General features: G+C 35.1%; 1 protein-coding gene across 1 annotated transcript in view; it reads right to left on the bottom strand.

Annotated features, from left to right (window-relative positions):
- LOC138309273 (1-phosphatidylinositol 3-phosphate 5-kinase-like) overlaps positions 1-24864 on the bottom strand; it is a 60864-nt gene extending 36000 nt beyond the window's left edge. Inside the window, 24 exon segments of the mRNA XM_069250444.1 lie at positions 506-692; positions 1676-1747; positions 2233-2333; positions 2755-2883; positions 3282-4373; positions 6098-6186; positions 7548-7683; positions 9071-9217; positions 9641-9820; positions 10385-10565; positions 11107-11214; positions 13471-13485; positions 13577-13658; positions 14099-14215; positions 14713-14821; positions 17283-17397; positions 17970-18127; positions 18756-18876; positions 19771-19963; positions 20402-20591; positions 21073-21209; positions 21771-21902; positions 23068-23196; positions 24699-24864. Coding sequence (XP_069106545.1) covers positions 506-692; positions 1676-1747; positions 2233-2333; positions 2755-2883; positions 3282-4373; positions 6098-6186; positions 7548-7683; positions 9071-9217; positions 9641-9820; positions 10385-10565; positions 11107-11214; positions 13471-13485; positions 13577-13658; positions 14099-14215; positions 14713-14821; positions 17283-17397; positions 17970-18127; positions 18756-18876; positions 19771-19963; positions 20402-20591; positions 21073-21209; positions 21771-21902; positions 23068-23176 — 3900 coding nt within the window. The 5' untranslated portion in view covers positions 23177-23196; positions 24699-24864.
- Between the last annotated feature and the right edge of the window lie 2313 nt (positions 24865-27177).

The raw sequence follows: 27177 nt of genomic DNA, 5'->3' as shown, positions 1-27177 counted from the left end.
GAAATGGAAATTTCAGTTAATACAACAATGGCAGGAGTGTTGTAACAAAAGCTGAATCTGAACAATTTTTAGCCATTTTGATTTGGTTTGTTTAGTAAAACACGCTGTCAACAGGCATGGAATTTGAAATATATTAGCTAGGTGGAGAAAAGCCAGACCATCTGGAGAAAAACTACCAACCCACATGAGATTGAAACTCACGACTTTGAAGTTGTGGGCTAGGGGTTATATATGATGGCATCTAACCACTCTGCTACCGCAGCTCCCTAACTATTTAGATTAAAATTATAATGGATTTCAATATCCACCACTGGACGAGAAATCATTAAAACTTTAATGTCAAATTAATGAATGCACATCAATTTTTTTTTATTTTTACTGAGTTTAGCATTATTGTATCCAATATTTTAAGACTATGGTGTAAAGAATGAGGAAATTTTAACATAACAAATCCAAGATGGTGGCACTTCCTGTCAGTCATTTTTTTTGTTCTGAACATAATTACCTGTCTACATTTCCTGCACCAATTCCACATCATAATGGCACTCTCTCCTCCGGGGACACAGTTCTTCAACTTCCGCAGAGAAATATAGATGGCGCCACTATTGTGTACGATTCTGCGTACATGGTCCAACATCGGAATGTCACAGGCTTCAGAGGGGCAAGTATAAGGTTGTAGGGAGTAGGACTCTCTGTAAATTTTCAAATTAAACTGATTTCACAAGTATAATTTATTACACATTTATAGCTGTATAATCATCTCTTAACCATCTTTTTTCTTTTTTTTTTGTTCTAAGGTTAGTTTATACATAATTTACTATCATTATACCACAAGACCTTGTGAATATAATAGAATCTTATATGGGTCTGTCAAGTGGACAGGGATATCTCCATCACAGTGACAGATTTTAGCTGGTCAACCCGAGGCTTGCCGAGGGTTGGTGGGCAATATCTTTCACGAGGGTTGAGATATCCCTGTCCACTTGACAGATCCATGTTTGATTCTTTTTCTCCCATACTTTCACGAGCATTGTGAAAATGCAGCTTTTTAGAAACAGTTCCAAAGCACCACCATCATAGGAATGTCGCAGTGTGTCAAAATTAATGACATCGTCGACAATAGACACTGCATGAATTGATGACGTCATGACATTGTCTACTGCATTTGAGCTGTCTTTTCTCTGACCCCGGTAAAATATACAGAGTTATCTTTTCCCTAACAAACGCAGGATCACCCTGTCAAGTATGGAAGAATCATGTATTCTAGTTGGTCGAGGAATATGCCATTTCACATGGTCACATGACAGCTAAAATTGTGACAATGGGGTACTGTAAATATTCATAGCTCCACCTTCACCCTAGCAACTGGTAACAGTATATATTTTTATATTGCAAAATGTCAAAACACACAGAATTTCATCTTTTTTTTTTTAAGTAGCAATGTACAATATTTTACTCCTTCCTTATTTTTGACGTATTTTTGAATCGAAAAATTTGTAAACAGAGCCTCTTAATGACAACCGTCATTCATGTTTTTGTCAATTGATTGTAATACATTTGAATTTCATACATTATGCAAAACTTTGTACCTTACAAAAATTCAATGATCTGTTGTAGCTAGACCATCATATCTCTTAAAACTAAGTTATCATATGTCAACTTTCCTGCTACATACCTGAAGCAGAACTTCTCTAGAAATCCGCCCAGAGTGATATCCTGGTTACCATAGAATTCCATGGTAACAATCCTAATAAACAAAACATTATCTGTCAGTACCATAAAGATCAAAATGATGCAGTTAAGCATTAGACATCATATAGGGCATTACAACCATTTTTCTTAAATCTGTTTTTTTTTTTTTTTTTTTAATTAAAAAATAAAACAGTGATGAAGATAAACTAACTATGTCATATATTGTATTTTTCACACAGGGTCATGAAACTGTATGCTTCCCTGGTCTGAAATGTAAGAGGAAGTTTTTACAGCTGTTTTCTCCTACATCATCTGGATTGATTTTGTTTTTACTTTCGACGATTTAAATACCAGTGGTACCTGGTGATTATAAATTACCTAGTTAAAAACAACTTGATAAAAAGGGGCGGGGGTTTATTGCTGAGTGGAGGTTTATTGTTGGTAGATGATATTAGTACATGTAAAATATAAATATGATGTTTCACTTTTGACTATATGAACATCTATGTAATAAGTAACAGCCATCCCCCAGGGACTTACTGTGGTGGAAGACAAGGGAAGGGGTGATTGGCTGATTTCTCCGAGTGACTGCTAAGTAGTACAGCCAATCGCTGGTGTCGATGGAAATCCAGACAGTCACGCTGAAAGTTCACGGAAAATATTTACATTAACTACATTACAGTGAACCATAACAAACATTTTGTATAATTTTGCTAAGTTCACAACCTACTTCCTATGGAAAATTGAAATTTTTAGAAAATCATAAAAATCAATTGATTAAGAATGTTTTGGGAATCCATCAAAAGTAAGATTTGGTTCCAAACCTTGATAAATTGAATGTTAAAAACCACGTTTCAATATCATTTAGCCATAACAATATACAATGTATTAAATAGATCTTGAAAAGATAGCAACTGCTTTTATCAATTAATGATTAAGGCTATAATCAAACTTCAACTTGATATGAAATCTCAGTATTTGACTATCAGATGTTGACCTTGCTGGTGAGATGTTATATAGAATATCAATATAAGCTCTAAAGATTTGATTATTGGTACTGACCCGTCTGTCCTTTTTCCCTGAGATAGATGTACGGGAGACTGGTTGGTCAGTTTTATTGTTCCGGTCTTTGAGTCCTGTAGGCTTTAGAACTATCCGTCCTCCTCGAGCCCGAAAGTCAGCTAACATGCTCTGTAAATATCATTCACACAGAACAACAATGTAAAACATTATTGTCTAAATCATGTAATAGCTAAATTTACCGGTAGTACATAGCTATAATTAGGGCTATACATCTAATATCAATACAAATGTTGACAGTATACAAAATCTCAGTACTGTATGTATATTTACTTAAATTAATATATAACATTTAAGATTTCACCAAACAGTATTCCCATCCTAAATATAAATTAATACATTAATTTTCTATTTATACTTCTTTACATCTAGTCAATATTACAGGTAATTATCATTAAGAGTTCTAAGACTTTAACTTTTAATAAACAATCCAAGTGGTCTTTTTATGTTTTTGCAAATTACAGAGTTGTCTGCCCTTGCAGGTAGGTATTGATGATGATGCAACTTACCTCAGTTTTATTCCTATTCATGGAAGTGAGTTCGGTCAGTATAAATGGATGTGCCTCCACTACCTCCACATCCGACCAAGACATCAATGGCTTCCGGGGATGTTCTCCCTCATGGTATTTCTGTGACCTCTTCGAATCATATTTACTCGGATCGAACCGACATGACCAGTACAACTCGTCGATGTGAGCAAAGTACTTCCGGGAACAGCAATCACTTCCGAGTTCAGATTCCAGAAAAGGCACATCGTATTTCACAAACGGGGACGTACTTAATAACACCTCGTTTAAGAGTTTTCTAAATTTTTGATAACGCTTTTGAGATTTCTCTTGAAGGGTAATGGAGCTTTGAAAAATTGAGTCATCTTGATTTTTTTCAAAATTGTGTAGAGGATCGGATTGGTCTGTGATAATCTCAGAGGAAGACGTTTTCCGACCAATCATATCACTGTTTAATAAGTCCATTTTTTTGTTCACATTTTCAATGTTTTTCTGTTGTTCATTCTCGTTTCTTTCCTCCTCGTCATCGTTCATTTCTCCTAAAGTAAAAGTTATTTTTCCCTCTTGCACTAAAGCTTTTAAGTCTTTTTCTAATAATGGGAGATTTTCTGCAGTCGATTCCAAGTTGTGAGATTTATTACTTTCAGAACAATCGTCTATATTGTTTTCTAAACAATCAATTTTTACCATCTGGGGATAGCGATCACTTGTCTCATCATTATTAGACAATCCAGGATTTTCCTCAACATTGTTAGCCACACCCACTTCTGTTTTGTCTCCTCCCACATTTTCATTAGCCACACCCATTTCTATGTTTCCACCCTCATTGTCATTGTCCCCTCCCTCGGACACGCCTATTTCTGTAATGTCTCTCTCTAACGTTTCGTTAGCTCTTCCCTCAGGTATAGTTGACTCCACCCATTCCTGTATGGGATCACTATTGTCTCCGCCCCCTGAGCCTGTGCTGTCAATCTCACCCGTGTGTACTGAATCATCAAGATGGCCAGGAGGCATAGCAAACTCGTCCATACAGAGAGAGATCTCTAACTGGGCGGTATACGCTGCATAGATAATGTGACGCATGATCTTTTTAATCTGAAAACAAACAGAATCTGACTAAGTTTATGTTCTTATGACATAGGTGGAAATATGTGGTTTATCGATCAAAAAATTGATAGTAATATTCATATAAAACATGATTCATTGTTTTTATATTTGTGGTTCCACAGAAACATCGTAAATTCTGACCAGTAAATAAATATGATTTTAGGAGATGTGTCCCAGTATAATTGGGTATGTTTAATGCCAAGTAAATGTTGACTGGTACATGTTTCAGCCACAAGCGAGTCTGATATTGACTTTATTGTATGAATAGTCAAAACAATTTTCGGAATTCAACATACCCGAGTATATTGTGTAGGACAAATTTTTTTTAATAATCTTCTTTATTTTGGTACTTAATTAAAGATGCTTCACCGCTGACAAATAGTATTTTTTTACCACCATTGAAAAAATTGAGCTTCTAAGTTAAAAATATAAAAAATAATTAATTGCATCCCGAAAAAAATCTGTGGCACTATATCCTATATGGAATGAAGTATTAATTGTGCGAGCACCAAAGGCAAAATAAATTATTGATATTATTTTTTGTTTTAATTAGACATATATTTACACGATTAAACACCAATTATTGTTCAAATGATGTACAGTCAAACCTCGATGATTCGAACTTTGATGAAACGAATTTCTCGCTGTATCGAACTTTTTGCTTGGTCCCGAATTTATTCACTATATAACATTACTAACAAACCCATGTATGAATTGAAGTTTTATGAATCGAAGTTCTCGATGTATCGAACTTTTTTCATGGGCCATTTGTTATAGAATCATAGGTAACTGACACTCGATGATTCGAATAAAAATTTACCTGTACCGATCAGGTGTTCGCCGATGCCCTGCGGCGTGCTGTCACACCTCTCTCGCGACGGCCCTTCGCCGGACAATTGGGATTATGACAGCTTGTGTTACTTACTTGATATCATCAAGTTATTAATATCACTGATCAGGCCGATACCAGGTGCTTTGTTTTTACAAGCTACGTCGTTATTAAAATCATTAGTACGACAAAGATACTGTTAGTCGAGTTTGATGATCGCCGCCGCCATTGGTAGCGGTTTGTAGAATTTACGGAATGGTACATATGTAAATAGCGTGCCACATAATATAGTAACTCATACTCAAAATTGTTACATTCTATCGGAGCATTCGCAGATGGGAACCAGACTATCCAAAACTTAGGCATAAATACTGGAGCAAATCGATCATTCTAAATCGAAGTATTTTTGTAGGTGTTGTAGCGCTTTCGGTTCCTCCTTTTTAGATTCGTTTTTACAACGTGTTTTCGTTTTTATATTCATTCCGTAATATTAACCATCGCTTCAATAGGCACCACATGTATGTACATATGGGTTAGGCCTAGTACACGTAAGTCTTGTTTATAATATATTGCTTACGATAGCAATACACGTGATTTATTACATACTTTGTGTTTTTGGTGTTTAATAGAATGATAATAAAGTGTACGGAATGGAGACGACATGTACACAACTACCACAGTTGGTAATGGTAAAAAAACTCGGTTTAATTCCAACCATGAATAATTTGAAGTCTCGATGTTTCGAAGTTTTTCTGTCGGTCCCTTGAACTTCGATACATCAAAGTTTGACTGTACATCATTTATACTCTGTTGGCGGTGGAGCATCTTTAATATAATATTCTTAACAGTCTGAACAAAATAGTTAGGATGCTGTGTGTCTTACACGCTTCAGTTCACTACTTGATCCCCCTCTCAGAGAAATGGTACAGCCCAGATGAGTGGCACATCCATCAAAACAGAGCATCGTTTGTTCTCACCTAAAACAAAGTCATCAACAATTACTTCTCCCCTATTAAATACAGTAAACATACTTATCTTAATAGCGGTAGTTCTATTTATTAACACTTTTTGCCTTATTTTCTTTTAAACGCTAATTCATGTACAGCGCTTAATTTTATATGGGCCTTAACGGTCACCTGACATCCGATAGTAATTTGTCATTTAAGGGCCAACATAATAGCTATGAGGGACAGTGACCTTGACCTTAGTCTTCGTGCTCGTCTGAGATCTTGTTAATATTAAGCTACATACAAAGTTTCATCAATCTCGGTTCACATTTACTCAAGTTATCGTGTTCACAACAAAAAGTTAACGCACAATACAACGACGGTAAAAGGCTATCGCAATACGTCACCATGACTTATGGTCAGGTGACCTAAAAAACCAAAAGTATTTCCAGTTTTGAATCACCAACTGATTGCGCTACTTTATATCTGCGCTAATAAATCATAACTTACAGTTTCTGCCTTTGTAATAAAATCTGACTGCTCTAAATAAAGTATATTAATAGTTTGGTTATTTCATTAATATCTTTTCTTTTAAAGGGACAATTCAGTCTAAGAAAACATTAAAATTTGTACATATATCGAAAAAAAAACCAGTTCTAATGGAAATTAGATCAGTCAGTTTTACTGTGATATGCCAGAAAAGCCCATGGTGGTGAAATGTGTATGAAATGTTCAAACTCGCTCGCTGGCCGCAATTACACATTGTGGTCGAACATCTTGTATGCCGAACCCTGTCCCTTGCTCGTAGAGTAATGCTACTTTTGTCTACAACTGTTCAAATCGCTCTGACAGTAGTGTGTTTACCTTATTAGGTGAATTGTCTTGCCTAAAAAATCATTTTATCACCTCCACAGTGGTTATGTAGTTCATTTGTTTAACTTGCGTGACTTTGGCTCGGATATGGGTATAGCGTACAGATTGTACCTGCTAAATCGTATTGATCAATGATTTGTAATTACAGCAGTATCAATTAGAATACTAAACAATGACGTGGAATTTGTCAATATCTTATGTTATATGTTCCATAAGAAATGTAGAACAATACATTTATGCCATATTTTGCTTCTTGGTTATTTAAAAGAATTAGCCTGAGTGAATTGTCCCTTTAAATATTTAATTTTCATTGTTGTAATAGGCTAATATATTTTAACACAGAATGTCAAGATCCTACACCAGTATGGTGGATAAATAAAGGTACTAGAATGGGACACTACAATCTCCATAGATGTTAATCCCACCTTTAATTGGATTTGGTAGAAGAAAAGCTTTACCTTGATGAGAAGTAAGTCAAGGAATTTGGAATGAGAATTTCCCAAAGACAACTACATATACCTGAAGGTAGACTGAAGTTACAGGCCTTGAAGTTATGACAGAAGCCTAGGTTGATGGGTCCACTGACAATGCCATCGATAGAACTAATGATTGTTCCTTGTGTAAACCGCTCCAGTCTCTCCATCACAGCCTAAACATACAACAGATTAATGAGGTGAGAACACTTAAGTAGTTAGTGTTAATTGGTTTGGTTTATTAGGGGATTGAGAGCTAGTACTAGTGGTAATGTGTCATGACACCTTAACCACTCAGCCACAATTTCTCTGGTCAGAACATCGTTAAAAGTATTTGTCATGTGGGACGTTCAAGAACAGCTGAATGTGTTCACAGAATTAGCCCATAGTTGTGTTATTTTCTGTTTTGCGTCATTTTGATTTTCTTAAACCTTCCAGCCAGCAAGGTATAAAAAACACACACAAGAAAATAAACACAATATTTTGCTGAGGAATTAAAGTTTTTTGGGGATTCAAATTGATACGGTTTTGTACATTTTTCTACAAAAATAAGTTATTTCATTTCAAATGATCAAATTTAGAAAAGAGTTTTCTTTTCATAGATTTTACATCTACGGAAATTGTAGGAAACATTACTTACTATGTTACCCACCTCTTTTATTGCCCAGTTCAGAAAAAAATGTTTGTGGTTTTTATTCCACTCAAGAGATCTAAAACCTACCAGCATGTAGAGACAAAACGGGGGAAAAAAACATACTATGGTCTTATTTCAATGAAAACAATAATGAAAATTATGATCTTGTTAACAAACTCTGAAAAGTGCACATTTAGCTGACATACAGTAAAACCCTATTTTATGTTTAATTCTGAAAGTAATTGCTGTAAGTGATTGTTTGAGAAAAGAGGCTTGCATGGCCTGTATAGCTCACCACATCAAGAGAGAAATAAAATCAGCATTTATCAATTGTAATGATTCAGAACAATTTTCATCACAACTTAAGATGCTCAATCGATGACAGAGCATAAATGATATTTATCATTTGAACAATAATTGGTGTTTAATTGTATATTTTGTATGTCTAATTAACACAAAAAAATATATAAAATAATTTATTTTGCCTTTGGTGCATGCGCAATCAGTACTTCATATATATAGGATATAGTGACACAGAATATTTTTGGGATGCAATTAATAATTTTTTTATGTTTTTAACTTTGAAAAGTGTAAAGTAAGTAAATTTTGTATCTAGAGAAAAATACTAAATGGTCTGCTCCTGTTTTTGATAGTGAAAAAATACCATTTGTCAGCGGTGGAGCATCTTTAACACAATAATTATTATGATCAATCTGGATAACAATTCAATATACAAATGTAATTTACAAATAAATAATTATGGAATTTAAATATTATAGCAACAATCAATGACATGGTTAGCCTTGACATTAAAAATGACAGTTATTAATTATGCTTAATCAGGTGTATCTAACAGAAGAACCTATCACATAAATAAAATAAAGAATTCCTGTATCATGTATATAACATACTATTAAAATATTACACACCAACTTGACATTGTACAACAATGTAATCCCTGAGGCCAACAGGAAGTTCTGAGCGAGGCGGGACACCGATTTCTCTACCACGACGATATCAGGCTTAGGCTTCATGGACGATATCTTTGACACATTTTTTCTCAAAAACTCTTCTTCCTGTTGATAAAAATAGAAAAAAAAGAGTGCAATTATTATAAGGCCAAAAAAATAATATGTCTGTTTAGGGTTACCTGACCGACCCTAATTTTTAACTCCGACCCTAATTTTCCCACTTTTCTACGAAAATAAAATTAAAAGTCGGGATTTCGAACTCAGACTCCGGTTCTGGCCATTATTTTAGAGTGGAAGACACTAAAAAAATAAAATCCTCCCGACCTACCGACCCTACTTTTTTTGCCAATGTAACCCTAAACAGACATATTATCTTTTTTGGCCTTATAGCACGTGCACAAGGACAAGTATTTAAATCTCAAAAAATAGAGACAGATTAAATTAAATGAATATCACAGTAGCTTTAATTTCCACCACTTCCTAGGTAAATGGAGGTATATGTGCATGTTGCTCCAGAGGGGGATTTACCTGCAGGATTTGAGGTTCCAGGGAGGAGAATTTACTCTCCACACGTTGGTACTCGATGGAGCCTTTGAGAAGGAGGATTTTTGGATTGGTCAGCTGATGTGCCATCTTTTTGTGAGCCACATTCTTGGTGAAAAGTAGGCCGTGTATCACGCAGGTCTTTTCCTTAGTTCCGCCGGGGATCTGGTCAGACAATTTAAGTTCAACAAATTAGTATTTTACACAGAAAAACTTAAAAATGACATACTATTAATAAATAAATTTAATATACCTGTATACCAGTTAAAGAGGCCACCAAATTATATTCAAATCTTGGCTGGATATTCTTTTAACTCGCTGTAATAATACCACTAATTAGCATCAACAGTGGTAATTAGTTAATTTGGTAATAGAATCTCTAATATGTACATCAATAAACAATTTGAAATAGTTTTAACTGTTAATACCGGTATTTAAAGAGTAAGCATTGAATTTTAATTGAAATTTAAGGAATAGAATATCTTTAATTGCTATGTGCAAAATTTAATACCCTCACTCATTATACTTTATCATCATTAATCATATCTGAGTAGTTGTATGATTTTGGTATGAAGTTACAATTGAAAAACAAATTCAGTCTGACTGCATTATTTAGACTTTTAATCCAATGACAATTACACATTAACCACTGTACTAGTCCATATCCCATGCCATACAAATATCAAGACTACCAGTAAAAATCATAACTGAGAACTAAAATCAAAGCACCTTCTTGAACTTGATGTATCTTCTGATGTCCATATGGTCACCTGAATGTTTGATGTCTGGGTGGACGTATGTACTGACTCTCTGGGCAGTCCCTAGGATGATGTCCATCCAGGATTTGGACAATCCTTCATCACACAGCATCTGACTGACCAGCCCACGTAAGTGGTCATCATGTAGTGACCTGTACATATCATATCACCAAATATACAGATCTGTAACTTAAAGAATAGTAATGATACGTCACCTAATATGTCAGGATTCATTAAATCTCAAAATAACTGTCATTTCAAGACGAGTTATCATCAAAATACACTATGACCGTTCACAGATCCCAAAACCACTTGAGTAAAGTACAATTTACCATTGATTAGTCCTACTTTCCGGTGATTGTGAAATCATTATTTGACGTGATATTTGTGACGTCATATTTGTGACGTCATAAGCAGCAAAAGGTTGGAATAATCAACGGAAAATTGCACTTTACCCACATTGTTTTGGGAACTTGAAACCCCCATATTATTATACTGTGAAGCAACTTATCTCACAAGACTTGTGTTTCCAAGATTTAGATCTCTTTCCAAGTGATTTATTTTCCATTTAAAATTTCTACTGCACTTTCATCTCCACATTTCTACACAAATGCACTTGCATTTGAATTGAATCAATATGACAAGCTTTTTAAAAAACCCAAACCCTAGGGCTAAAATTCATAATACACAAACCGTAATGTAACATAGGATGTTTTCTCATCGTTTTCATCCTTGACCTGCTCTAATGTCCGCCAACCTCGACATGAGCTTAGTAATTGACTCCCACTCTGTGTCTGAGAGCTGGTAAACACAGAATCTGCAAATAAAATAATTATATTTTGTTAAATTTCAAAAAGAACCGTATATGGTGGCTGGTTATTTACAAGATTCCAAACTTCCACGACGATTTTAATAACTTATTGAAACAAGAAAATTAAACTTCTGCGACCTGGCTTTCACAGTCTATTCCGTCTTTGCATATTACAGATTTAGCTCCCTTGAGGTTAGGTATCAATTGTTACGTCATTATTTTGTGAGCGCAATTCACGTCATTTTCTCTGAAAAGTATGACATTACCCTCGCAAACAAATGACGTCACAATCAATACCTACCCGCAAGGGTAGATAACTCTGTAATATGCAAATACGGAATATGACTAAATCATTTCTCAATATTTTGAAAATCAATTTTTTTCTATCATAGCATGTTCATTATCCCACAAAATCATAAATTTAAGCAGTTTTAGATTTCCGCAATCTGAATTTTCGGGGTCTATATGACTGGAGTCATTTCTCACTATTTCTGTTGATCAATTTTTTCTATAATAGCATTTGTAATCTCTCACAAAATCAATAAAATATCATCCTTGTATGAATTACCAGCTACATTTATATACGGTATCAATATATAGCATCCTCTTATATAACTAATGATATTTTTAGATAATTTATTATACCAAACAGGGAAGTAACTATGATAACCCCGGCTGTTGACTGGACTTGAAACTAAGACAAGAGGCCCATGGGCCTTAACGGTCATCTGACTATTAGTACCATGCAACATAATCGTTTAAAGATTTTAGACCTATTTGCACCACTGTGACCTTGATATGAAGTTCAAAGGTAATTCATTGAATAAAAAAAAAACTGTAAGTCCTTCATCCGAGGCATGCTAACATGCCAAATAACAGTACCCTGGAGCCTTCTGAGTTCTTAGATGAAGAATTCATTTAAAGATTTTAGCCTATTTGTCCCCTGTGACCTTGAATGAGGCTCACAGGTCAATGCATTTGGACTCAAACTTGGTAGCAAGTCATAACAGCAGCCCACAGGCCTAATTTCATGTCTATTGGCCTCATAGTTATTCACAAGACTTGTTTAAATATTTTTTTAGCCTATTTGACCCTTTTCTGTGACCTTGGAATGAAGGTCTAAGGGTTCATTTAGTTGAACTAACTTTGTTAGCCCTTCATCCCAGCACCCTACAGGCCAAATTTCAGTACCCTGGGCCTTATGGTTATTGAGAAGAATGAAGTCGTTTCAAGTTTATTTAGCCTTTTTTTTGGACCCCTGTGACCTTGATTGAAGGTTTAAGGTAATTCTATTTGATCAACCTGGGTTAGTCCTTCATCCAAGCTGTCACAGTCCCAATATTCAGTACCCTGGCATTATGGATCTTGAGAAGATGTCAGGTATTAAAGAATTTTAGCTTATTTGACCCTCTTCGTAGACCTTGAATGCAGGTCATTGGTCATTTATTTGAACAAACATGGTAGCCCTTCATCCCTGCATCCTACCGGGCAAATATCAGTACCCTGGGGCTTCCTGGTTCTTGAGAAGATGTTATTTAAAAACTTTAGGCACATTTTGACCCCTAGTGACCTTGAATTGAATTCCAAGGGCATTCAATTGAACATACTTGGTAGCCCTCCATCCTCAGCAAACCTACACCCTAAATATGAATTACCCTTGGCCTTCTGGTTCCTTGAAAGGAAAAAGAAAAGTAGGTTTGGATTAACAGAGGCCCAAAGGCTTCACCGTGTCATACTGACTACCTTGGCTATAGTTAAATTAATTAAAAACTGTGTCACTTTGTCAGGACCAATTCCAGGATCTCTTTCCATAATTTCATTCATACAAATAAAAATAATTTTCTTTCAAACAAGTGTGCCCAAGGCCCTTAACATATAGCAATTAATTTAGGATATTAGTGTCGATTTACCCGCCGCAACCATCTCGATTTTGGACATTGACCTCAATAAAATAATCAAAACTGTTGTCGCAAACATGTCCGGGATCATTTCATGCAAGTGTTCAGCCAAATCGGCATCCAGTTAGAACTTGAGATGTTCACATTTGTTTTCATGGATGGCGGCTGCAGCGGCCATCTTGGGTTTTCAGATCGTCCTAATATATTAACACTTGTTCGGGTCCATGGTCAGGATCATTTCATGCATGTTTCAGCCAAATAGCAACGGGTATAGTAATTCGAGAAGAATTTCATAAATGTGTTTCCAAGAAAGCCGGCTGTGGCGGCCATCTTGGATTACGGATCGACCCGGAAAAATAACAACTCTTTGTCGGGACCATGTCCAGATCATTTCATGCAATTTCATCCGGAAAAACCATACCAAGCCCACAGGTGTGTTTTCTTCCAATCTTACCTGTGAATGATGTCATCTTGTCCACCTGTACCGTGGTTATCTTGTCTAGGAAGTGGTTCAAAGTCCATAACCTCCTCCTCATCTTAAAACACAAAACATCAATCATAAAGTCAAGAGATATATTTTAAATTGATTATTTTTCAATTTATCCTTTAATCAATCCTGAAGTTAACCTTAAATTCTCCCACCAACCCCAATTTAGAACTGGGTTGTGTTAATTAATAGGACATGGTCAGACAAAATAAAAAACAAGATTCAAGAGAATAACACAACATATACAGTCAAACCACATCCGTATAAAGCCCACTTTCTCAGGATCCCTAATGGTCAATTTCGACACAATTTACCCTGTGTATAACAACCATCTTTTGTCCCTTGGGTGGTCTTTATAGACAGATCTGGCAGCTGTTCACTGTATGATTTAACTGACAGATTTTTCATTTGAGCTTTTTATACGCTCTGCTGTTACATGATTGTTAAATTTTCATGTAAGTGCCACCATGGCAATGGTATAATTATTACCACAATTACCTCCTGTTGTTTTGTCCCTTGAACTAGCCAGAGATATACCATCTTTGTATTTGCGACCCGAGGCCTGGAACGAGTCCAGCTTCTCAACATGCTCCTCCGATACAGAGTCTACAACCCAAACATTTCTGAATAGTAACATACATTGGGAAAATGTTATCATTATTAATCAGTCAGATAGTATTGTGTCATTAATCAGTGCCAAATGTGTCAAAAATATTTATTATTGACAGTTAACAAATGTTTACCTCAGTTTATATCCTTGATATTGATGCCGTGATATTAACCTCTGGAATATGACAACAGATAAGACAGATAGGTTATTTTTTCCTTTGAGAATTGAATAATAATACATTGTAAGGCTTTGAAGTTAAGTGTCGCTCTCTGTAAATCTTAAAAGGAAGTCTTTAAAAAGGCATGTGATTGGTCAGGTTTTTTCCTGAAATGCCTTCAGTTTCACTATGACATAGTCCAGGGATCAACATAATAACAGTGAAAGTAACCCCTGGAATATTTAGGGTGTCAATTATAATGCAGTAAGAATATTTTGATATTGTGATGACTAATGGTCACCTAGAATGACTGGATTTGTCCATAATAAAACATACCACCATCACTATCCATCTCTATCTGTTGTAACCATTCTGGTTCTGTGTTCTCTATACTAGAGTCGTCTCCCCCTGGTAAGAACTCTTCAGGCTGGTCCATAGGGGAAGTCTGAAAAGATATCAATGTTAACTTTATAATTATCACTCATCAATTATGAATCATCAAGCCATTGTCAGATCTGATACCTAAATTGTTTTATGAACATGATATTAACATAAAATAAAATTTCAGGTGAAAGCAAACATCCTATGATGGTTTGGTTAAAAATGCAAATCACCTTAACGGTCATCTGACTACCTTGGCAAAAGCTGTATAGGAAATTAATTAGATATGGTGTCATGGTTAAAAATAAAAACACTTGCTCATGACCATGTAAGGATCATTTAATGCAAGTTTCAGTCAAACTGCATGGGTAGAACTTCAAGAAGTTCAAAATGTGTTTTCAAGATGGCGGCTTTGGTGGTCATCTTGGTTTTCGGGTCAACCCGACAAATAACAACACTTTGTTGGGGCAATGTCAGTATCCTTAAAATTATTCAGACAAGTTCCAGCAAAATCCCACTGGTAGAACTTGAGAATAAAGTCAAACTATATTTTCAAGATGGCAGGAGTGGTGTCCATCTTGGATTTCAGATCAACATAAGATATAAAAACAGTTGGTCACGACCATGACAAGGATCATTAATGCGAGTATCAGCTAAATCACACTGGCAGAATTTGAGAAGAAGTTCAAAATTCAAGATTTTAGAATATTTGACCCCCCCTGAACTTAGGTCATTCATTTTCATAACTTTGGTAGCCCTTTTTCCCCGCATGGTACAGGCCAAATATGAGTACTCTGGGCCTTATGGTTATTTTGAAAAGAAGTCGTTGAAAGATTTTAGCCTATTTGTCCCCTGTGACCTTGAAAGTAGATCAAGGTCATTTATTTTCACAACTTTGATAGCCCTTCATCCCCGCATGCAACAGGCCAAATATGAGTACTCTGGGCCTTAAGGTTATGGAGAAGAAGTCGTTCAAAGATTTTAGTCTATTTGACCCCTGTGACCTTGAAAGTAGTTCAAGGTAATTTATTTTAACAACTTTGGTAGCCCTTCATCCCCGCATGCTACAGGCCAAATATGAGTACTCTGGGCTATATGGTTATTGAGAAGAAGTCGTTGAAAGATTTTAGCCTATTTGTCCCCTGTGACCTTGAAAGTTGGTTAAGGTCATTTATTTTTACAACTTTGATAGCCTTTCATCCCCGCATGCAACAGGCCAAATATGAGTACTCTAGCCTATATGGTTATTGAGAAGAAGTCATTCAAAGATTTAAGCCTATTTGACCCCTGTGACCTTGAAAGTAGGTCATGGTCATTCATTTTCACAACTTTGGTAGCCCTTCATTCCAGCATGCTACAGGCCAAATATGAGTACTCTGGGCCTTATGGTTATTGAGAAGAAGTCGTTCAAAGATTTAAGCCTATTTGACCCCTGTGACCTTGAAAGTAGGTCAAGGTCATTAATTTTCACAACTTTGGTAGCCCTTCATCCCAGCATGCTACAGGCCAAATATGAGTACTCTTGGCCTTATGGTTATTGAGAAGAAGTCGTTCAAAGATTTCAGCCTATTTGACCCCTGTGACCTTGAAAGTAGGTCAAGGTCATTAATTTTCACAACTTTGGTAGCCCTTCATCCCAGCATGCTACAGGCCAAATATGAGTACTCTGGGCCTTATGGTTATTGAGAAGAAGTCGTTCAAAGATTTCAGCCTATTTGACCCCTGTGACCTTGAAAGTAGGTCAAGGTCATTCATTTTCACATCTTTGGTAGCCCTTCATCCCAGCATGCTACAGGCCAAATATGAGTACTCTTGGCCTTATGGTTATTGAGAAGAAGTCGTTCAAAGATTTCAGCCTATTTGACCCCTGTGACCTTGAAAGTAAGTCAAGGTCATTAATTTTCACAACTTTGGTAGCCCTTCATCCCAGCATGCTACAGGCCAAATATGAGTACTCTGGGCCTTATGGTTATTGAGAAGAAGTCGTTCAAAGATTTCAGCCTATTTGACCCCTGTGACATTGAAAGAAGGTCAAGGTCATTAATTTTCACATCTTTGGTAGCCCTTCATCCCAGCATGCTACAGGCCAAATATGAGTACTCTAGGCCTTATGGTTATTGAGATGAAGTTGTTCAAAGATTGCAGCCTATTTGACCCCTGTGACCTTGAAAGTAAGTCAAGGTCATTAATTTTCACAACTTTGATAGCCCTTCATCCCAGCATGCTACAGGCCAAATATGAGTACTCTTGGCCTTATGGTTATTGAGAAGAAGTTGTTTTAAATTTCAATAATTTACCAAGGTGCGCACCCGAAGTAGAGAAGGTCATTTATTTTCACAAGGTCATGCTTTGGTAGCCCTTCATCCCAGCATGCTACAGGCCAAATATGAGTACTGGAAATCACTATTTCAACTGAAATTTCATTAACTACATTGTCAACATAATTTTTTAAAACCTAAAGGTAACCCTTAAATATAAAGTAAATTTAATAAAACCAGGTTTTTTTCAAATGTACAGAATTTTACCTCTGACGGTTTATACAACGTGAAGTCGTCATGAAACACTAATGGTTGCTGACCACTGGCCGGTTCTAGGTAACCGGCATCTAGTAGGGCTTGACCAATCACCACCGCCTGTACCCTGTAACCATGACAACAATATAATATTCATAACAATTAGTACAATGAAGTAAATTACTATTATATTGGCAATAGAAAACATGGCCAAGTAAATTCTGGTGATTTTAGAAAGACTTTTAGTTTTAAATCTTTCTGACTAATGAAAGCAGTTTGGTCTGGATTCCAGAAAGAACTAATCTGGTAAACCTCATACCATATTCAACCTTATAAGGGCCCAGGGTGAAAAATTATAAAAAAAAATATAAGGGGGAACCTTTGGACTAATTCTTCAACAAAAAACTACTACTGGGGTAATTAAGACCAAAATCAATTTGCATGCAGAAGAAATACATGTAAAAATGAAATAAAGAAACTGGCTTATAATTAAGGTATCACTTTTCTTTTCTGTAAATTAAATTTAATTATCCTAACATGTAGCTTATACTCTTGAAATTAGAGTACAAATTGGGGTCTCAAACAGCTAGGAGGAAATATGCTGATAATGATAATGAGTGTGCTGATTGGATTAAATACAATAGAATAAATGTTATAAACAGACTTAATCATGCCCTATTAAAATGTTAATAATCATACCGTCTCACGGCTCGGTCATTCTTGATCAGCCAGTCGACCAGTTTGTTTCCCACAATGCACTTGTGATAAGTACGGAGACGAATTCTGTGACTCTGCATCTCGACTCCTTTGTCAAGGTCAGCAATGTGTTTCCACAACTCCCGAAGCGGGACGGACTCCTGGAGAAGAAACAGGAACAGTTTTATTTTATGTACTATAATAGATTTCCTAGCAAAAATATACTTATAATCGATCGGTTTGAATAGAAATATTTGGAATGTGCATTAACTGTCTCTCTTATCTCCCTAATCTAATCACAATAACTTCAGACTATGATATTCAGATATGAATTATCTAAATTTCTAGGGACAGACTGACTTGAAAATTCAACAATATGTACTGTAAACCAACTTTCTTTCGCAGCTATTTACATGTAATTTCACGATTTCCATTTCAAAACAAGTTCACGAAAATGAACAAAAACTGATTTTTAAATTGAATGAAAAGCAAGCAATAAGTGATGTACATATTAATTTACAGTTATTAATTTTTGTGAATTCACATGAATCACAAAATTCATGAAGTAAACAGTAGCCTAACACGGTTTGAATTATTTCCTGGTCCCAAATTTATCATTTGAGAGTAATTTGTATCCTACAGACATAAGTTTATAAGGATCTCGATGGTGTTACCTGAAACATATCATTGACATTACTTCCTTGACCATTATTTTCTAGACTATATAATGCCAACAACTAAGCCTATTTTGGTGAGTACATCCTGAAAACATAGAATGTGAAAACAAACCTCCAGAAACTTCCTGTCCATGTAGAGGTTTTCAAAGTTCTGGTAGTCTGTCTGGGGTGTGAGGTCAAATGGAGCCATCTGGTCCAAACTGGTGCTACTACTTGTCATAGACAATCGACTCCTACATGACAGGTCAGAAATCAGAACATTACAAAATACATGTACTATAAAAACTTGTGTAATTTGCGCACTTTTTTGCATTAAATTAAAATTTTAAAATAAGGGATGCAAAAATTACACTCTAATGTAAATATTTGTCAAGTTTTTTTTCAGGATAACATTGACGATTTCTGACTGCTTCCCATATATTGGTTTATTTCAATTGCTAACATTCTCATGTCATATTATGGGCTGATGTATGGTAAACTTTTCACTATTTGGGTAATTATCAACCTAAATTATTTCAAAATAAGATACTGATATCAGAAAAGAGTTTTTAAGGATAGATTATTTTGTAATGATAAAGAAGGATAAAAAACCAATTAAAACTTCTCTAGTAGTAAATGCTCAGTATAGTGTAGGACAAAAATACTAATGATATACAATGTAGTAATTTTATTATACAGTAGTATACGCTAGTTAAAAACATCTAAGAGTAAAACAAGACATTTCCATATGAAATACTTAAAGATGCTCCACCACTGACAGAGCATAAATGATATTCATCATTTGAACAATGATTGGTGTTGAATCGTGTATGTATATGTCTAATTAACATGAAAAATAATATAAAATAATTTATTTCGTCTTTTGTACATGGGCAATCTGTACTTTATTCCATATAGGATATAGTGCCACAGAATTTTTTCAGGATGCAATCAATTATTTTTCCTATTTTTAACTTGAATTAAAATTAGAAGCTCAAACTTTTCAATTGTGATAACAGTGTAAAGTAAGTAACTTTTGTAACTGAGGAAAAATACTAAATCGTCTTCTTCTGTATTTGATAGTGAAAAAATACCATTTGTTGGCTGTGAAGCATCTTTAATCTTATCATTAATCTTATAGTTATTACCTGTGCTTGTTGACAGCCCCTTGTTTTTTGCTGGAGCCCCATATACTGTTGGCCCCCACGGGACCCCCAGAGTCAGAGTACTCCATCGATAGACGGAGATCTTCTCTCTCCACCCTCAGGTCTCCGGTCGACGGTTCATTCTGAAGAGCGCTCATAGCAACCTTCCCGCAATAGGTACACACTCGGATCCCACCTTTACAAGAATATTAATATTAAGACATAAAGTTTAGTGAAAATGATTGTAGATAATGATTTTTGTAAGGATCAGATATTGATGGTAATATTTGGGTGTAAAACTTGGTTTTTAATAAACATTACACAGTCGATGTTCTCATCAGCATAATACTTTGCGCTATAAAAAATATCCATTTGAATTGAAAAATAGCAAAATGTGTTTGATTGATTTTTACTCTTATAGCTAATTTGCAAAATCAATATTCATCATCAAAATTAAAGTTGATTTTTTTTTCTTTTTCTTTTGGAGGATAAAAATAACAAAGGATATAAATTCCAATTAATTCTGTTATTGTATATACATAAATTCAAATTAAACTACAAAATACAAGTGATTTACCAGCTTATAATGGAAAACATCTTTCAGTAAAGAAATGATCAGATATGCTATAATAACCTTTGTAACCAATGATCTTTCCCGGGAGTTCTTGATTGCAGCATTTACTACAGAAGATCTGGCCGCAGATACGGCAGTGGTGACGTCGCCGGAACGTCGTGAATTTGTCGCCACAGTCGTAACACTCTTTACAGCTACTGTCAGGCATCCAGAACTGTTTGAAGTCGCTGTCTCGGTACGCCTGGGGTGTCTGAAATTACAAAATCCATGTGTCTCATCTAACAGATGATTCAACAGTTAGAAATAACATGACAGGAAAAAGATTGCAAAACTCCATGTTGGACATAATCCACTTCAAAAATTATATGACTTGTTGTGTTATTATTTTCAAAAAAAAATATACTGGTACAGTGTAAATGTATATAATAGTTTTAGTGTAAATCCTATTTTAGCAGTTTTCATATGAGAAATCTTTTGTTACTGTTTATAGAAATACTAGGCCTATTAGTACAATATATACATTGACAGTTTATTGATAAACTAAATGAGTTAATTATCATAACCCTGGTATTTAAATTTAATAGTAAAAATTAATAAAATCCCCCAGTTCATTATGTTAACCGATAAGCATTTTGACAGATTTGTCAGTGCATTCTATAAAAGGTTTTTTGACCACAAAGGCTTCAATGCAATTGTCATATTTGAATTCTTCTATCAATTGTGTCCTCTACCGTGGGTCGTCGCTCCAGAATATTGCTGAGTCGATTAAGCACACTAGATAAAGTTCTGTCAGCGTCACCATGCTGCTGCTGTTCCACCTCGGGTACGACATTGTTCTCCCTCAAACTCTCATTAGACACGTCTGTAACTATGGAGAGAAAAAATGTTTATTTTTACCTTTACAAAAAATAGTCTTTGTCATTTTAAAAATATAGTCTAATGTTCTACCCAAACCCTCATTGGACATCATAACTATATATAAATATATATATAGAGAGAGAGAGAGAGAGAGAAGAGAGAGAGAGAGAGAGAGAGAGAGGAGAGAGAGGAGAGAGAGGGAGAGGAGAGAGAGAGAGAGAGAGAGAGAGAGAGAGAGAGAGAAACAATTTTTTATTTTATCTTTTCAAAAATTAGTCTAATGTTCTCCCTCAAACTCTCATTGAACACATCTGTACACATGTAACTATTGGTAGAAAAAAAAAGAGAAAAATGTTTATTAATTTAGTCTTTTCACAAAATAATGACAAAAATAAATAATCAAGACTCCTTGATGATATCATCTTCTATTAATATTTTGGATGTATAACCTGCAGAACCAGATTTCTGGAAACAAAATGTTTTAAAAGCAAATGATTGTAGCAATGACTCGCCGAATCCATAAATTACTATTTTTTGTAAAAATAACCAGTACAATAGTATATCTACTTACCACCAGTAGCACTTGTTACATCCTGTAGGGCTGACCGCGGTGTGACAGACAGGCGACGGTTACTGACCTCGCGATCCACAGACGGGTCCCGGGACGACTTCTGACTACTGCCGCGTGACGACGAAGAGTCATCTGACAAAAGAAAGAGAAATTTTTCACTACTGTTTTGTGTATCCTCTCAACAGATAGTCATTTATATAATAAGTCCTTGGTATGTATATGTGGTGTAGCTGTTGTACAACTTTTCCTTATAGTGTTGTCATAGTGAACCATACTGTTGGGGAGATCATAGCTGGATAGCTCTCCAAGTCATCATTCACACAAAGGAAAAACTAGTTATCTCATTATATCTACAGTCAAACTAACCTGAGTGACCACCTCTGTTTAAAGAACTAGAGCACCTGCTTATTAAGACTACTTCCTCCAGGAGAAAAATGGTAAATTTCAACACAATTTTTCCTGTGTATAATGACTACATGGCAGCTGTAAAGGGTCTAAAGACCTTTTTTGTCCCTAGGGTGGTCTTTATAGAATAATTTTGATTGCATCACAATACATCTATCTGGTATCTGTCTAAGTGACCATCTCTGTATACCACCTGCTAAATAAAACCAATTTCTCAGGGTGATGAAAGGTCAATTTCAACACAATTTGCCCTGTGTATATATATGACTGAATACACATGCAGAGTGATAAGCAGATATTTGATTTGTCAGGTTCTGAGAAGTATCTTGGCTAGCTGGGAACAGAACTCAAAAATTTCCTGACAGGGTCAGCCACTCCACTAAAGGTCAAGGTCAGACAGTGTAAGGACTGATATAACCAGGAAATCAATTTTAGATCTATCTCAGAAAAGATAATGCCTAAAAAATATATAGTATCCTGTATTTACAGGGAAGGATATGAAGACACATAGAGAATGATTAACAACTCTTAAAAAATTATTGTCTCAATCAAAGATGGGGCTTCTACTTTCAATTCATGTGGCATTTGATATTATGCTGAATTAAAATATATGACAGTGTATATATATATATGGCAAGATACAAAATCAGAGCATGTTTTTAAGCAAATTTCAAAATTAATAAAAAGTATGAGAATCAAGCCTTAAAGATTTTTAATCAGACTTAGTGCTAGACTAAGAATACATTCCTGTTAATATCTATACCTGATTTTACTGGTTACATATTTGTTATAACAATTATGAAACTTATTTATCTGTTTTAATTTAATTCTTCATTATGTAAAAGTTAGCATGTCCAAATATAGTTACATATTTAAACATAATATAAATTACCTTTGCTTCTTTTCCAGAGTCTGGTGAAAAGATTTCCTCCCTCTGACACCTCCGAACTCAGTGGTCCGAACACGGTCAGGGTCGTGGGAGTGTCATCCCACATAGACATATCCTACAGCTGCATCCTGTCTGATCAAACCATGTACAGAGTTACATTGATTTCATGAATGTACATAATTTTTTTGGATATCAATAAATATGTATGTATACAATATAAAAAACATTTGTCAGCTACAGTGATAAACTCCATATAGCTAGCAGACTGCTTATGTAAATGTAAAAGGAGCGGGTCGGTGTGACTTGTACATAGTGCTAAATACGGTCTCTGTCACTCAGCTGACGGAGCATGCTTCTTTGGCTCAGTCGGTAGAGCCGTAGATTTCCACGCCGGAGACCCGGGTTCGATTCCTGGTCGGGGCACTCGACAGAAATGTGTATTTTCCCAGTTCTTCTACATAAACATCAACAGTTTCTCTCATTGGACAACTCCAACGTTTATGACTAAGGTAATAAATAAGCCCATTCATACAGTAAATAGTGACATCTAATGGCCAGTTCAGCTCCGCCCACTGGTGGTCTAACTTTAGTGGTTTGGCTTTGAATTACTGTGCACTGTAAATCTTTAGTTAACAATTTCTTCCTTATTTTTCGAGCTATCTTTAAATGTCATACCAGGTACACCAAAATGGAGATGGGATTACTCCCTTTCCAATGATGTCTTCCAATTTTCGCAGACATATATATTTTTCAATAGATTATAGTTATCAAGTTACCTCCATTTTTCTCACTATATGTCTCTACTAAACCCAAAGCCAATTCAGACCTCGTGACCAGTTAGCGTGGCCTAATCTATTGTTCTGACCAGTGTGATGTCAGCCTGTTAAATGTTTTGAAATGAAAATATGCAGACATCTAATTAAGGGATCATTAAAGATGGTCGGATTCCTGCGTACAGTATTAATTTTCTTCAGGTTACCTCCAGATATCTAGATCATCTGATTGCAAAAATTGTGCATCTCTAGTGTGCTTCTGCAGCAGATTAAGTTAGTTACTATATTGTATACTGCATTTTTTAGCGTGCATTTCAAAGCTAAATTGCATATGTAAATCTAAATATAGGCCAGTATTATTACTCATTTACTGTAATATATGATAGATTTGTAAATCTAGACAGACAATGTTAAATATATTATAGCAACTTTCTTATTTCTAAAGGGTGTTATAGTCAATATTAAGTATAATTTTCAAGGACTCTATAGTGTGAAAATTGTATGTCAATAATATAAATTGTGGTAAACCCTCATAAATTATTATGGTTCCTCAATCTATAGATTATGATAGTTAATGGAATATGAACTTAATTTTGTGAATGCAAATATCATATCAGCTATTCTGTCAAAATAAGGTATCACTCGATGTGTGTGTGTGTTTTTTGTTTTTGTTTTTATATATATATGGCTACTTCGTCCCCCATCGATTTGAAACCGGTGGGATCAGCTGATCTCTTCAAGGCAGATTTGCCGATCTCCATCATTTGATTAAAAATATGATTGCCCACCAACGTTCACTTACAAACAATATTTCCGATATCATTTGACAGAAAGTTGAACGTCCGCGTCCTTTTTACTTACCCTCGCGGATGATAGACTTGTGTCATGCGACCATCTTTTCATTTATTTACAATTTGTTTACTTCCGGGTCATGACCAGGGTTATCCCCCTTTGAATACAGGTGGTTGTACGCCGTGCCCGGACCCGGACCAAAGACGCAGTTTCATAATTTTTAGTCAGCCTTGACCTAAGATCACCTTTAATCTTGCCTATACTGAAGTCATTTTTTGTTGTACTGATATCAACCCCGGGAAATGACAGGTTTTTTTTTTAATTCAAATGCGGATGGTAAAATTTTATGACACTATTACTTTTTTAGCGTTATTGTATTCAATATTATTTCTCTAATTGATATTTAGCTTTTTCAATGGTTGGTCTCTTGTCTTGATAATGTGAAAAAATCTTAAATACACATGGTTTAAATCGGCTTAACAAAGAATTGTTTTGTGTAATTAAAAATACAAATATCACAAAATATGTTCCATCATTGATAATCGATATGGATATAACAAAATTTTCATGAATAACAATTTAATAGTGTGGAGATCGATGAATTCATGGTAAAACTGAATGTTCTTTGTGCGACAATGGATGAGCGGGCACGTAGTTTGGTCCTTTGATGTACATATTGTATTCTTAAAATATTGAATAACAATACTTTGTGGTTGACAGTATGAATTTGAAGCTGAACGTCATTGATTTTTTTCTCCCAAACTGACTTCAGTTTTGCTATCACATAGCCAAGTGGTTGATATATATCGACAGTGATAGCTGGACCCCTGAAATATTGGACATATGTGTTCACGACGATGCTTTCACAGTCAAAGTCAAAGATTTTTAATAACAAGTATTTGAAATGAATGCATTTCATTGTTTTTAAATAGCAAAAGGATTGGACACGATCGAGTTATATCAACTCATTCGGTTCATTCCTTAATCTGTATTGATAAAAGAACATCAATATGACAGACAAAGTAGCCGGTTATATATGCTACAATTCCAGAAAAAGAGCTAAAATATTATGTAAAATCAAGTCTGTAGAAATACTTTTCATCAAAAGTGACTGCATCATATAGTTTAGTGACGGCAAGGACGTATATGAATTATAAATCCTTGGTGACGGCCACGCGTCCCTTTATTTGCGACAAACATACTTTTCCCCATAATGGTACAAAACACGCGTTCTTTGTAGTCAAACGTAGTGAAACAAGTCACGTGCATATACCTCATTCATGCCATTGGCCGAAATAAGTATGGCATTGTATTATGGGTAACTAGTGATCACGTGAGTGTGTGTTTACTTCCAAATATAGTGATTTCTCTGACCTGGTTTTTAGTATATATAATTGGGCCTTTTGACGAAGATCTTATTTTCTCTGTGTTATATGTATCTGTTCTGAAACCTAAAGCAGGTAATTATATATATCAAAATAAATTTAGAAATCTACGAATTTAGCCGGGAGTAGCCGATCTTCGCTGATCCTAGATTAGACGGTTAGACCTATCGAATTGGTCAATTCGCAATATATAATTTATTTACAAAACGTGAAAATGGCAGTTTTATAACTCATTTCAGATGATTATTTATAGTAAAACAGTACATATGTGCAAGTCAAAATGATATGCATGCAATATTAATAACATTTTGGAGTTCAAATGTTTTCAAATAGATCAATTTTTCCGAAGAAATGGCAAGCAAACTATCACCATATTTGGAAGTAAACACACAATCACGTGATCACTAGTTACCCATAATACAATTGTATATTCCGGCCAATGGCATGAATGAGGTATAAGCACGTGACTTGTTTTACTACGTTTTACTACAAACAACGCGTGTTTTTACTACAAAAAATATATGCAGATGTATACCGAGTTTGGACTTTAAAACCGCGTCCCGGGAGGATTTTTAGCCCAAAGGTTTAATCTGGCCATTGAGACCGTAACAAAAATTCGTTGTGTCTTTATATAAGTGTATCGTGGGATGTAAATATTTATGTACCTATATATATAGAAAAAAAAATACATCTCCTGAAGAACAACGGCAGCTGGGAAAACGTTAGAGATCGATCGCAGATTTGTTTTAGTTTTGGGTTTTTGTTTAAATTTAAATTCCATCACAAGGATATTCATCATTTATTAGAAAGTAAGTAAAACATGAAAAAATCATTGTTTTGTATTTTTCATTTTTCATTTATTCTTTTAATATAGTATAGTATAGTACGGTATGTAATTCATGGACTTGGTACAAATGCTAATCAACAAAACACACACAGCTTCTATTTTTCATTTTTCATTCATTCTTTTAATATAGTATAGTATAGTACGGTATGTAATTCATGGACTTGGTACAAATGCTAATCAACAAAACACACACAGCTTTTAAACGAATTTTCAACCCAGACTACAGTATGGTGGCATATTTCTGCCATCGAGTTGCCGACTTACGACTTAATGATGTCGACATAATTAAGGTATTATGTCGACATCATATAGGAAG

Source organism: Argopecten irradians, chromosome 15, assembly GCF_041381155.1.
Source record: "Argopecten irradians isolate NY chromosome 15, Ai_NY, whole genome shotgun sequence".
Lineage (NCBI taxonomy): Eukaryota > Metazoa > Mollusca > Bivalvia > Pectinida > Pectinidae > Argopecten > Argopecten irradians.
Note: the sequence above shows the minus strand (reverse complement) of the source record. Positions and strands in the feature narration are given on the sequence as shown.